This window comes from Dermochelys coriacea, chromosome 7 (genome assembly GCF_009764565.3).
Source record: "Dermochelys coriacea isolate rDerCor1 chromosome 7, rDerCor1.pri.v4, whole genome shotgun sequence".
Classification (NCBI taxonomy): Eukaryota; Metazoa; Chordata; order Testudines; family Dermochelyidae; genus Dermochelys; species Dermochelys coriacea.
Genome location: NC_050074.1, coordinates 67,378,319 through 67,393,429, shown reverse-complemented (window position 1 = coordinate 67,393,429; position 15,111 = coordinate 67,378,319). Strand labels below are relative to the sequence as shown.

Sequence of the window (15,111 nt, the reverse complement as noted above, 5' to 3'; positions counted from 1 at the left end):
TCGCATATTGTAACATACAAGAAGGCTTAATATTCAGTCATGTGAAAGAAAACCCACACCAGATCAGAGTTCATCGCATCTAAGTTCTGAAGGATTTCTACTGATGAGACCAGAAGCAAATAGATTCTGTACACAGCTGAAGTTTTATTTTTACTAAGTACAAATTTTCTTTACTGGGATGTGTGTTGCCTAAAAGCATTCAAGTTACTCTGTGGCTGTTAGAATCCGTCAGAGGATGTTAAGCAACCTTAAAAGGTTACGCAAAAGAGTAAATATTATTATGAGAGGCAATGATGTAGTTATCAGGCTGTCAGTCCCACAGAGAAAAACATGATTCACTGTTTCCAGGATTTGGAGTAGGAGAATGAAAATCTAAAATGGAAACCATGTGGATCTCAATACTCTCTAGATTATGGGCATTTCAATCATTGCTTTCTGCCCTTCCTTATGAGTCATGAAATGAAGGAAATATACTCAGGAGGGTAATCAAGGGAAATAATGTACTTTATGACCTAACATATTAACAGTTATCAGAGAATCCCCCTACGATGCTTTATGCCACTAATTATATTATTTAGAGTGATCTGCCATTGAACAAATCCTAACCAATTTAGCAATTTATTGTGAGAGTCAATTAATTACCTAAAGGATTTCCTTTAGGGGCACTGTAAGATAGACTTACAAACGAATACAGACTATCAAACAAAATTAAAACTTTCCTAACTACAGCTAGCAAATAAATATGGCAATGGGGAATGGACCAGGGTTTAATAATGGGATATGGAGCCTTTCGCTGCTAGGTCACCTATCTGAATCCCATCCCTGGCTCGTAGTGAGTTCAGATTACCCACTGCTCACAATTTGGTGGCTAGTATGAAATAAGTCCCAATCCAGTTCCTCAGAGACAAATTATGCATTTCAATGTAATAATTGACACCCTTGTTCTTAGGGTCAGAAGAGAGGTCATGAGTCAAATAGGAATGGAAGCCCAACAGCCCTCTGAAGATTGAAGCCCATTTAGGGTGTCATCCATGAGAGCTGCTGGGTGCTCAGTGCTTTTGAAAAAAATAAGGCAATTTATTTAGGTGCCAAAGTTAGGAGCCTAAGTTTAAGCACTCATTTTTGAAACTTCTGTGACGGGTACTGTGTAAGTGCTTAAGATATATGACATACTTTGAATAAATAATGCTGACTAGCAGTTAAGAGCAGCTATCTGGGAGTTCAGATTCATGGAGCTTCAGCTTTGCCATGGTCTCATTACATGAACTTGGGCAATTCACTTAACTTTTGTGCCTCAGTTTACCTGTCAATAAAATGGGAGCAATCCTCTCTCTCTCTCTCAATTGTTTTGGAAGTGTTCTGGTATCTGTGGATGCAAGGTGCTGAGGCTATGCAAAGTATTATTATTATCGTAACATGGAGGATTCACCATACAGAAGAGTCATAAGTGTGGTTTGGTTTGATTTATTGTGTTTCCTAAGAGAAAACTGAAGATTGGATTGAAAAGTTGATGGAGTATCATCAGACACTATCCTGCTGTAATGGGATAGATATTGATATCAGAGCATCAGAAGATGCTGAACATAGAATTCTAAATGTCCTTTTAATGTCATTTTGGAGCTATCTGGTGAGCCCTTCATCTCTATTAGCTCCCTCAAAACTGGTGAAATTGAAGTTTTGTGTATCACTAACCATTTGTGGGGATGGGGAGGACTGGGTCCAACTTATATGAACTTCCTGGTTAAATGTTATTTTCTATTGATTCGTTCTCCCACCGTTACTACTTATTTTTCCTTTTTGTAATTTAGGCTCGTCCAAAAGGAGAGGGTCTGACCCCGTACCAAGGCAAGAAACGCTGCTTTGGTGAATACAAGTGCCCTAAATGCAAGAGAAAATGGATGAGTGGAAACTCCTGGGCTAACATGGGACAAGAATGTATCAAGTGTCACATCAATGTTTATCCTCACAAACAGGTAGGGTAGCTGCTGGGCAGCATGGCCACTGGAGATACAGGCATGGAATCAAGAGAATTCCGATCTGACTTTTAAATCAGGGCAGGCCCAAAATGTAACTTGGGGTAACAGTGTACAGACAAGCCTTATCAGCTGCAGGTTTTTGTTCCTAGTGAACACAAACAAGCGATTTCTATTCATCTAGGAAAGGATTTGTAGCACAAGTGTAAGCAAATATTATCGTGGGTTTTATGCCAAGTTCTATGCAAGCAAGATTCTGTATCATAGAGCTTAAGGCCAGAGGGGACCACCAGATCATCTAGTCTGACATCCTTTGCTCACTGTCTTGACTAGCTTGCCTGTCATTGTCTCAGGGTTTCAAAATTTGAGTACCCTTCTTTTCATTGGAAAACGTCTCCAGATCAGAAGTATACGTCTGTCTCTGTACAGCAACCAGCACAATGGGGTCCCAATCCTGAGTGGGATCTTTAGATGCTATGGTAAAGCAAAAACGGGCCTCCTAATATTAGTGATTCTCCACCAATTTTATTCCTGTTTAACTTCACTGACACCAGTGAAGTTATTCCTGATTTACACAAATGTTAAGGAATATGACATTCTCATTTCCATGATAATTCATCTGGACAATGTTTTAAGATTAGCGATGGAGACAAACACAGAGATGAGCCCAACATACTATACCCTGGGTTTAACACAGTGACAGTGACACAGTAAAGCAAGACAGCCTGGGTGTAAAGAAAAAGGTGTCTTGTTTTGGTATTAATAAGTGATGCAGCAAGCAAGCAGAGTTGTAGGAAAGAGCGCTTTAGTAAAGATGCTGATATTCTAGAGACAGCAATAGCAGCCTGATCCCAACTTGTATTTGTGAGCCCCCAGCATCCCATCCAAATAGCATCCCATGAAACCCTCTTGAAATGTTACTCTCCTTCACTTTCACTCATCACACTACACTTCCATCCTGTACAAATGCTAGGAGTATGCAACACATAGTCAGTCTGCTGGCAGAGAATTACAGTTTTCAAGTGTGATTAGACACAGATCTAAATTTAGAGAAGGGTTGAGAAAATGGAGCTGCAGTGGCAGTGAAATGATATCAAAGCTGCAGAAAGAAATGCTATGAATACTTTTTGATGAAACTTGCGTATGTAGGAAAACCACTCACCGGACTTGGAAACTAAATTTGCTTGACCCAGTAGAAATGAACACTTAAGTTGGTTAGGGGAGATTGAAAATTCTATATTGTACCTCCAACATTAGAGAATTCAGTTCACAAAGGTCTCTTACATGTAAAATCATTTCCTCATGAGCCCAAAACATTGATATTGGAAGATTCTGATTACTTTGATATCTATTAGGATACCGACTATGTTAAAATTCATTGCTAGTGTTAGTGCAAAATTGTTTTCTTAGGCAGCCAGACAGAATCCGAGGCTACTCCTGGCCTCATTCTTGGAAGTAAGTCAAGTATGAAAAGCACAGTTGACACTGATCAAGATCTAGGATCTAATTATTCCAATATAATTAGACGTGAAATACTTATTAGAGCAAGTATCCAAAGATGCAACACCACAGTTTATTACTTTAAGATAGCCAATTTGGACTAAATGCAAGATACCTCAAGGAAAAATGTGGTGGAGATTTTATAATTTTGGGGAACATTTTTGTAAATGGAAAAATGGCAATTATTTAACACACTCCTAGGGAGGTGGTTTGCTGCAGATGTAATTCACCTTGGCCGAGTCTAAACAAGGCATAGAACACTGTGTGATATGAAGAGCTGTATAAGGTTTAAGCAGAATGTGGAACTATCTAGTAAGGAGGAGAGAAGACATTTCTGTAAAACAAGTAGAAGAAGCTAATGACTGTGAATCAGTAAAATTTGAAGAGCAAATCAAATTACCAGCTGTCCAACCATAGTAGAATTGTTCAGACATATGATATATGCAATAGGTAAAAAGGAAAAATGATCCAATAAAAATGAGGTTAGACACTCCACCATTAGCAACTTGTGATGTCATGGAAGAGACTCAGGCCCAGTTACACAGGCAGTCTCTTTGGGCCAGATTTGTAATGGTATTTAGGCATCCAAAGATGCATCTAGGCACCTAATCCATGTTGAGCCACAGAATCGTTTAAACAAAAATAGGGAGAGCTCTGGTTCCTAACAAGAGGTTATAAATGACTTGTATGTAAGTGTTTTAAACACAGAACAAGCAGCAAAAGACAGCTCACATGGACTGCATCAGTTCAACATGCTTCCTTGACTGATCCAAATACTATCAGCCCCATACATGACTTAGAGTAGTCAGTTGTCAAAGGGGCATCCAGGATATGTGGCAGACTACGCATCAGGACGTGTAATAGGGATTTGAAGCTGTAGAGTGGATCCTTAATTAAGGGACTTAATACTTTGTGGACAACAACGTATATCCAGTTACTAATCCTCTGATCCAAATAATCCAATAGTTTTCAAGAGGTTCATAAACAATTTGTTGTTTTATTTTTTTAATTAAAAAATTAGTAAATCTAAACGCTTAGGACCTGATTTTTTTAAAAACCCCATATTCCAAGGCTGTGATCTAAATGTGCATTCTATCTGCACACACATTTACTATGTTCGAACGTACAAATCAGCGGTTTGCAAATGGTCAGTCAGTCACCTAAAAGGCAAATGTGAATACACTTGTGACTGGCTCTGGGCTGTTGAAAATTCAGCCCTAAGAATTTTAACACATTTCCATACAAGTAAATACTGAACGGGCCATGAAATACAGACAGTAAAATGTTTTTATGGATGTAGTATTATCCAGTTGCTTTTTATTATTTAATTGCTTGCATACACATACACACTAAAATATCACTGTTATAAATGGGTTTAATGATGTGAAACTATCTTAAGTTTGGTCTTCTGATTCAAAAACCAGGACTGGGAGCTAGTATTTTGGAATTTCTTTGTTGGCTCAGACACCAATCTACTGCATGACTTTGGGCAAGCAACTAAAACTTTTTTGTGCCTCAGTTTCCTGATCTGCTTACCTCCTACAAACGTTGTTAGGCTTAAATTAATTAAATATTGGCAAAGTACATTAAGATCTGTGGACTACATGGGATACATAGAACAACTTGTAGGATACATAGAACGATGCAAGCGATACATAGAAGACCAGACCCTGAAGCCAGGTTTTGTCCTTTTCTTCCTTCTTGGTCCAGTTCTTGTTTTTAAAATAGCATGAGATTTATAAATCACGATATTTGATGGCAGTTGAAGAAGCCTCCTCTCATGCCGAAGCATATGGACCTGTAATCACAGCTGTCATTTTTTTCATCTTTGCTATGCCATTCTGATAGAGAGGTCATCATCTTAATAAAATTGTGAATGGATTAAAGTGATCTGCAGTTTCAGTAGCTTTGCAAGTGCTTTCAGTCTTCATGCTTCAAGACATAAGCCAATAGAATGAGGATGAAATCTGTTCTTCCTCCCATGGTGCAATTAGGTTCAGTGGGCCTGAACCTGTGCTCATTGAAGTCAGTGGGAAAATTCCTATTGACTTCAACAGTGTAGGATCAGAGCAATACAAGGGATTTATGCAGTGCTCTCAATCATTTAACATTGGCCATGTCTACACTGAAGTAAAACACCCACAGCTGACCCTGTGTCAGCTAACTCAGGCCCGCGAGGCTTGGGCTGTGGGGCTATAAAATTGCAATGTAGGCATTTGGGCTCAGACTGGAACCTGGACTCTGAGACCCCAAGAGTGGGGAGGGTCCCCGAGCCGAGCATCTACACTGCAATGTTATAACCCTACAGCCCTAGCCCAAGTCAGCTGGCATGGCAGTATAGACATACTCTACAAGACACAGACTACTGGGCTGAACTACTTCGGAAATTCTCTTGTGAAATTAGAGCTGGATGGATAATGGATTTTTCAGTTCACTGGCAATTTCAAAAAAACCATTTGGGTCAAACCAAAAATGATTTTTGTCTAAAGTTTCAGCTAATCAAAAGGGCAAAATATATCATTTCAGGTCAAACAAAACATTTTGTTCCACCCAAAATCAAATGTTTCATTTCAATTTAAAGCAAGTTATTACATTTTACATTTTTTAAAAATAAATTGGAAGGAAATTTGAAAATCAAAAATAATTTTGAATGCTAAAATCAAAAATGTTTCTTCTGGAAAATGTCAGAACAAAATGTTTCTTTTTTTTTGGGGGGGGGGGGGGCATTTTGACTGAAACAATTCACTAGGATTAATACAAATTCGTGAAATGTTTCCGTGTCACTGAAGCTGTATGTGCTGGAAAATGTTTCAGTCGAAAAATTTCGTTCAGTTCTAGTCCAAATACTTTCTGGTATTACTGGGTATGTCCTGTATTCAAAGTGTGCTGTGCAAATGCTAGTTTATTCAAGTAGAGGAACTAAATTTACTATACTCCAGCATCTGTTCTTTCACCGAAAAGTCACCACACTTCAAAATGTCATTCGAGGGATACATCCCTATCACTCAGAATTCCTTTTTTTAAGAAGGCGGCATGCAGCAAGGCTTAATAGCATCAGCTGTTTGAAGTCAACATCCAGAGGCATTGGCCCATAAACGAAAAATAATGGCCAATGCTCTACTTCAGTCAGTATTTGTCTTTTTTAAAAAATAAATTGTTGCTGTTGACAAGATTGTTGATGATGCAAGAATCTCAGTATCTGTTCAATGCTTCTTATCTGCAGTATGGTCGGGTTTAGCATCCTAACCCCCTGCTCATTCCTATCATTACCACTTGCTAAGTGTTTGATTGTGACCTATAATGGAAAAGGGCATCTTGACATGAACATAATTAAAAGCTCAAAGGGCCATATCCTCAACTGGTGATATAGCCATATTAGCATAGTCTCATTAATCAATGTACACCAGCTGACGACCTGGCCTGAAAGTAGTTACACAAAATCACTCCTAACTTCCATTAATTGGAACAGAAGAACGCTATACTGGGTCAGACAGTGTCCTGTCTTCTGACAGTGGCTGGTGTCAGATGCTTCAGAGGGAATGAAAAGAACAGGGCATTTTCGAGTGATCCATCCCCTGTTGTCCAGTATACCAGCTTCTGCCAGTCAGAGATTTATGGGTTGCATCCCTGACCACCTTGATCAACAGCCATTGATGGACCTATCCTCCATAAACTTACCTAGTTCTTTTTTTAACTCAGTTATAGTTTTGGCCTTCACAACATCCACTGGCAACAAGTTCCAAAGGTTGACTATGCATTGTATGAAGAAGCACTTCCTTTTGTTTGTTTTAAACCTGATGCCTACTCTTTTCATCAGGTAACCCCTAGTTCTTGTGTTATGTGAAGGGGTAAATAACACTTCCTTATACAGTTTCTCCACACCATTTATGATTTTATAGATCTCCATCATATCTCCTGTTAGTTGTCTCTTTCTAAGATGAGCAGTTCTAGTCTTTTTAATCCTTCCTTATATGGAATTTGTTCATTTTGTTGCCTTTTTCTTTACCTTTTCTGATACGAATGTATCTGTTTTGTGATGGAAAGACCAGAACTGCATGCAGAATTTAAGGTGTAGATGTACCCTGGATTTATATAGTGGCATTGTGAAATTTTGTCTTATTTTCTATCCCTTTCCTAGTGTCAAATACAAACTAGTTGTTCTCAACTTCAAAGCTTGTCACGACTGTTCCCACCTACATTTCTCTTCTTCCATCCCCTCTGCTCCAGTGCTTCTGCTTGTTTCATATGCTCCACAGTCTCTTTTTGTCTTCTCCCATGCACACGTTTCAGCATTTGGTCCTTTTTGCTTGGAACAGCCACAATTCCATGGGTTGGCCACCTGCTCTTTGCTTCTTACAACCCATTGAATTCCAATGCCAGCTTCCCACAGAGAAGGTCTCCATTCAGTCTTGCACTGTTATTTCACATACCTATCCATCCCAATTAGATTCGAATCTCTTTGGGGCAGGATAAGTCTTCTCAATGTTTTTATAGCACCGTGTACAAATAAGGCATTCGAGCTCTGTAAAAGAACGGATGGAAGAATTTGTATAGTAGAAGGTGTTGCCAGTGCTCCCCAAATAATAAATTATAATGAACTATCACACACAGTTTGGTTGGATCTAGGCAGTGTCAAAGCTTGTCACAGGTGATGTCGCTTCATTTGATGGTTTCTTTTTGCTTTGTGTAAAGCTCCCCATGTGTTAGGATTTTCATTCCTCAATTGTTTCACTGCTGGTCCTCCACTCCTCCATCCTGTACTGCTGCCATGAAATCCCTATGGACCATCACAGGAGAGCCGGGACGTGGGGCAGCATGAGAGGCTTGTGTGGCGCAAACCTCACCACGGAAAATCAATACAAATGTATCACACTGACAGAGCCCACCCTGACACTGCTACAGAGGATTTCCTGGACTGTCACTTGAATTCTGTTTTTGAAAAAATATTAAAATGGCCTTTTTACATAGGAAGGTAGTTTGTAAAGCAAAATTTCCAAGAGGCACTTGATCCTACCTTCTTTTCTTGAGAGTGCATTGGATTTTGCTGCCATTTATGTTGCTTGTCATAGTGCTCCAGCAGTAGAGCCAGTCCTCATAGCCGCTCATTTGGCATTCTTGGCAGCATCACAGTCCAGATGCCAAGCTCTGAATATTCATTTTCTCCCCTTATCCTCTTGTAGTAGCATCTGTGTCCATGGTTTCTTCCTGGTTGGCCTCCTATCAAGCCATGTCTTTGACCTTCCGTATTGTTCCATTGCTGTCTATTTGTGAATTTACTCCCTTGGACCGAAAATAGATTTATTGTGTAAACAAATTCTCCATGGGATCCAGGCTATTGCTTGTATGTATCACCCAAAAAAAGGTAATTTTGTCAGTGGGGTTAACTTTACCTTTTACTCTAAGGGCATGAAGTCAGGAGTAAAATTGCTCATGAGTAAGCTGCCTTGATCTAGCTGAAAAGAAACATAGGAAGCTGGAAAAAAGTACCATCAAATGGCATTTTGAACCAGAATTACTTTTCTGACCATAGCAGCACTTTAATTCCACAGTTGTCAAGAGATAGCCGTAGAATAACATTAATCAACGTATAGCCATACTGACACAATAGGGCATTAACACAGCCATAACCACATCTCACCTTAGTTGAGCTAACATATGGCCTAACAGCATACTAATGTTCTGTTTTCCATACACAAAGAGTAACCAGATACTTCCAATCTGAATGACTTATTTCAGCAAGGAACAAGAACAAGAATTAAAGTAACCATCAGAGAGCACAGTCTATGTATATATCACTCCAAATTAACAGGCTACATCAGCTCTGCCTCACAAAATGCCATTTCAGTTTTGCACACAGCAGTCTTTTGTTATTGTTTAACATTTTTATTGTGGTACTTCCTAAAGGACACAACTAAGTTGGGCTCCATTTGCTAGGCATTGTACAAACTGTACAAACATACAATCGCCTCAAAGAGTTTACTTCTACTAACATAATGGTGCAATCCAGTGAAAATAAGACTATTATTGCAAATCTACTTAGAACATAAGAAAGGCCATACTGGGTCAGACCAAAGGTCCATCCAGCCCAGTATCCTGCCTACTGACAGTGGCCAATGCCTGGTGCCCCAGAGGGAGTGAATCTAACAGGTAATGATCAGTGATCTCTCTCCTGCCATCCATCTCCACCATCTGACAAACAGAGGTGAGGGACACCATTCCTTACCCATCCTGGCTAATAGCCATTAATGGACTTAACCTCCATGAATTTATCCAGTTCTCTTTTAAACCCCGTTATAGTCCTAGCCTTCACAACCTCCTCAGGCAAGGAGTTCCACAGGTTGACTGTGCGCTGAGAGAAGAAGAGCTTCCTTTTATTTGTTTTAAACCTGCTGTCCATTAATTTCATTACTTGTACCATTAAAAATGTGTCACCCTAATGGGAATGCATAATTAAACACAGGAGAACATTTTTTTATCTGTTAGTAGAAATGCAGAATTATGTCAGCTATATGCAAACTGCCCTACTTATTAATATTACTTAAACTTCTGATACGATTGATCATTCTTATTTCCTTTTGGTTTAGCACAACACTTCATAATTTCATTCTCAGAGCTAAATTCATTACTGCATAACAGGGCTGATGGAGATGTACCACATGGCAAAACGTAGACTGACACCACAGACACAGTCTGTATGACACTGTGCATAAGATTATTAATTGCATTTAAAGTTCACATAGGAACTGCTGTCTTTGAACAGGCCAATGATCTGACAATGGCTAATGCTGGATCCTTCAGAGAAAAGCAAGAACAAACGTATAATTAATTATATACTTGTAATACCAGTGTCATGGGGGAAATTTCTGACCACTTGAGGATTGTAACCCTTGTAACTGTTATCCTATCTGGTGTAATTTTAGAGTCTATTTTAATTCATACATATCTAATCCTTTATTTAAACCATGCTAATCTATTTACTTCATTAAGACCTTGAAACAATCCCATGGGTTCATTACATGCTGTTTGTTCACTTGCATTTGAATTTCATTAAATTCCCCTTTCTATTATGAGCCAGGGCCTGGCTGGCCTTTTCTCTCTGTGCTCTTATTATTTCATAGCTCTCCTCCGCATATCAGCTTGTTCTCCCTTCCAAACAAGGTAATTTTAGGCTTAAAAATACAACTCTAAGAACAGGGCAGGTCATTCCAGTCCATGGTACAACTTGTGAGGGGGGAAGTGAACGTCCATGAGGACCCTCGTGGAGATTCCCTCACGCTATCCCATGGGAACGACCATGAAGCATGCTTCCAGACAGGAAGAATCTCTCTAGATCTGCAGGAGAGATTTTGTCTCCACACTGGCTCTGCACCTTAATGCTCCTGTCAACTACATATCCTTGGGGTACAACTCCATTGGAAAGGAGCTGAATTGTCTCTCCTAAGTACATTTCATTCTCCTGCACCAGCTCTTCCTTTCTCCTGCATGTGCCGTCTCCAACCCTTCTGCAAACACAGACTTAGGGACCCAGGGAGAAGCCTCCACAGGTAGGGGCTGAGAGGGATGGCCTCTCTTTTCACACAGACAGGGAAAGATCCACAAACAGAGGGCTGTGAATCTCAAAAGGGATGATCAAAGCCAGGATATGAACTCTGTACCATATCTTTGAGACATGGCACAGTAAGCTTAGGTTCATTACAGTATGCACATCTGTGACTGTAAATTACGATGGACAATGGTGCACTGTCCCTGCTATTACTTCCATTGCTCATGCAGACTCACCTTATTTTTGTAACAACTTCATTCGTTTTTGGGGGAGGGGGGGTTGTTTTGTTAATTATTTATTTAGTGGGGTGAGGATTATAATCAGAAAAATGCTGAATGTGGGTTAACAAAAGGCTTCAATTAAAAGTTAATTTGGGAAGCAGGCCTTGCTGTTTAAATATAGAATCATTTCATCTTTATTCCATGCAGGCAACAGGATAGTCACTGCAGCCAAACGCCTTCTCAGTAGAGATAGTCAGAATTTTCTTTCCCCCTCCCCCATCCCACACACAAAGAAAACTTTATGTGAAAAACTAGATATTTTTCAATTTTTATCACTTACAAAAATGGGTTTTCATTAAAAAAACAAAACACCCAAAACCCATTTTGTTTCGTTTAAAACACTTTGTTTTTCAATAAAAACTTGAAAAATTTTAGTGAAAAATGGATATTTTTTCCATGAAACCATTCATAAACTGAAAAGTCATTTTCCCAATGGAAATTTGTTGACAGTTGTCTTTTTGTTTTGTTTTACCATCTCTACTTCTCAGTTTTTTATTTTTCCAGCAACCAGCACTTGTGACCAAAGAAACATAAGTGAGATTCCCTGATGGGCCTCTCAGAGGTGCGTCACAGAGCTTGCAGCCCAGGGGAGAGGGCTGTGGTGTCTTTAAGCCACCTTTGTGCCCTCCAGATTTTGGGGTGCTGAAGAGGCTCTTGACATAATTTAGGCCTGATCTACACCTAAAACCTAGGTCAACCTAGCAACATCACTCAGGGCTGTCATGCTGTGTGCAACGTAGTTAGGTCAAGCTAACTGCACTGTAGATGCACCTAGATTGATTGAAGGATTCTTCCACTGACCTAGCTACCATCTCTCAAGCAGGTGGATTTGTTCCAATGACAGTAAAACTCCTTCCATTGCTGTAGTGTTTATATTACAGCACTATGACAGCATCACTGTAGCACTTGTACTGTAGACATACCCTTAGATAGCCCTGTGGGTCTGTCTATGGTACAGCAGCTAGCTCAGAGTCTCTGCAGCCTGCCCTCAATACATCTCTCCTGCCCTCAACCCCTTGTCCCTCCTGGTACACCTCCCAGAACCTCAAGGGGCAGCCTTATAGCTGTCCTGCACCATGCCTGTGCTAGGGGAATTCTGCTACAGCTGGACACGGGGCTTTTAGGGCTCTTTACACCACTCTGGGCCTTTCACATGGTGTAAGAAGGCTGGAGCAGGAATGCTGCGCTCAACCTATAACTTCATGTTGTCTTTTTATTATGAAATATTTGTTTTATCATTACTAATGATAAAGGAATAATAGGAATGGGGCAGATTGACTTTTACAGCAAATAACTTAGATACATGCCAAAGCCAAGCCCTTCAGTGCATTTAAATATTGAAGCAACACTTTTTTTTTATGCAAACTCTTGATACGCAGTGTAGTTTCTGGAGATATAGCCCTCTAGCCTCATCAAAAAAGCAGCCCTAACACTGCTTTGTGCCTTCCAGCTGGCCCCAAGCAACCTGGTTTCCTGTGTTCATAACCCTTCTCTCCCCAGTCTGTATGTCGTAACGTGCTGGTAACAATAACATTTCTGAAATCTAAGTGGCTCCCTGGCCAAAAAAGCTGAGCTCAGTCATCACAGGGGGAACGCAAACCATGGAGAGGTATTGTTTCTGACAGCAATCCAAGAAACTCTTGGCACTCCGAGGCATTCCCAACGTCCTTTGCACTATTTCCAGGAAAAATGATTCCCGAGGCCTTATGTTTAAAAAAAAAACCCTGGCTTATATCAATAAACATGATAACTGCTGTATTTTTCTCTTTAATCAGAGCACAGCTAGTATGTAGAAGCAATCGGAGCTGTGCCGAATGGCTGCTCTGTTTTAAGTGTATCATTTCAAAGCTTCCAGGAGCTCTCCTCTTGGGGCACAAATTAACTCTTGAGGTGCCTGAACCTCAACTTTGACTGTATTGCAGATGGTGTCAAACTTCAGGGAAAACATGTATTATCCAACACATCTCCTGGGGTGACATATGAAGGAAATATTTGCAGGGGTGGATAGGGGGAGATGACAGTTTTTCCCAATTGAAAACAGACCTTACATTGCTTATTCATCTTGGTAACTTGGTTGGTTATATATATAAACTATCCATTACTAGACTGGCAGAACTACTGTGTGGCCTAGTGGAATGAGCACAGGGCTGGAATCCCAGTTCCTGAGTTCTAATCCCAAATTCTAATGCTCTGTTTTTAAGGAACTCATTAATAGCCTGTTCCAAAGCCCATTGAAATCAGTGGGAATCTTTCACAGGCTTTGAATGCTGGGAACGCTGTACTTGATCCAGCTAAGTACTGAAGTTTGTGATCAAGTTTAATCATGTGCTAGTCTCTTGAAGTAAACTGAACTATGCGCATTTACACCAGTTCAGAATCTGGCCCCAAGTGAACAAAGCATTGGGCCATGTACTGTAGAGAAAGGGATGAACAAACTATTGGCAATCTCCACAGAATTAATTCCATTTTGCTATTATTACTATCTGTAGAAGGCAACACATGAAAATTTTCATCTTAGGAGTCAGAAACAAGAATGAACACAGCAAGAAGTTGCAGGTATCCTTTCTTGGGCTAAGAATATATTAGATTTTGGCTTATTTTATTCTTCTTTTAGAATGCAGTAAAATGTACCCCTTCAACTCTGGGTTGTTATGATGCTCAGTATTTTAAGAGAGTTACCCTGGAATGAAGAGCAGACATTTAAATTCATAAACTCATAGACTAAGCCAGAAGGGACAATTGTGATTATCTAGTCAATTGTTGTTAAATTAGAAATCTTGATAATATAGAACATCGAATGCTCTTAACATTTTATCACTTCAGGCAAGATTGGAGCGAGGGTTTGGGAATGGGGCAGGGAGGTGAACAGGGTTAAATGTCTACTTTATATTTCTCCACTTCCCTCCCCAAGAACAATACTTTGAGATGATCAGCAAGAAGCTACTATTCCTAAAACAGTGAAAATCTTTGGCTTGTTTTCAGATTTCACCCTATTCGCTGTCATTATCCACAATACAGTTGAACACTCACTGCCGCCTTTATTGCAAATCATCGAGCAACCAGACTGCCTTTTAAGTGCACTCTTAGAAAGCCAGAGAAGTTGTACATTTTTATGATTCCACTATAAAGTGCACACTGTATTGTTTCATCTTTATGTCTCTGTCACCTTTGTACCCATCAGATCTTTCAAACAGGCAGCCTTGCTTTGATATACAGTGTGGGTGATTTATTTTTTAAACGAATGTAAAAGCTTTTAGATGTCAGGGAAATTTAAAGTACAAGATCTAGTAAATCTGAGGAATTTTCACTCCCTGTTTTACTGATTCCCTCCTCTGTCCCCCCGCCATATCTTACCCAACTGCTATTACAAATACTTAACCACGTTACTAGTTGAGCACTTTTCTTCCCCCACTTTGCAGCTGCTGTGTTTGGGAAATTCCAGCTCTCCAAATATGGAGGTATGTGTCAGGCAAACCTCTGTCACTTGTTTCATAACCGTACATTGGCAAGCTGGCTTGTTGGTATTAGCACTGAATCCTAATAATGTTAACCCCCTTGGCATGCCTGGGGCAATGGGACGCCTATTTTCTAAGTGCTAATGTCCTTTGGGACATAATCACTGGGGCCAAGTCAATAAATGGGGCTGTTTTATAGCATGAGGTTATAAATTAAGTCTTTTTTTCGCGGTATAGCTAGAATATGGGTTTACAAGACCTTGTGTGAAAGGGAATGACATTCATGCTGTCAAGACAGTTCCCACCATTGCAGAGCCAGGTGGCTGGCAACATGTTTTGGCTTTTCAGGGAAAAAAAAA

General features: G+C 39.9%; 1 protein-coding gene across 2 annotated transcripts in view; it reads left to right on the top strand.

Moving 5' to 3' along the window:
• ZCCHC24 (zinc finger CCHC-type containing 24) overlaps positions 1-15,111 on the top strand; it is a 149,565-nt gene that overhangs the window by 127,049 nt on the left and 7,405 nt on the right. For both annotated transcript variants that reach the window (XM_038411150.2, XM_043518799.1), the window contains one exon: positions 1,809-1,973. In XM_038411150.2, coding sequence (XP_038267078.1) covers positions 1,809-1,973 — 165 coding nt within the window. The remainder of the gene's footprint in view (positions 1-1,808; positions 1,974-15,111) is intronic.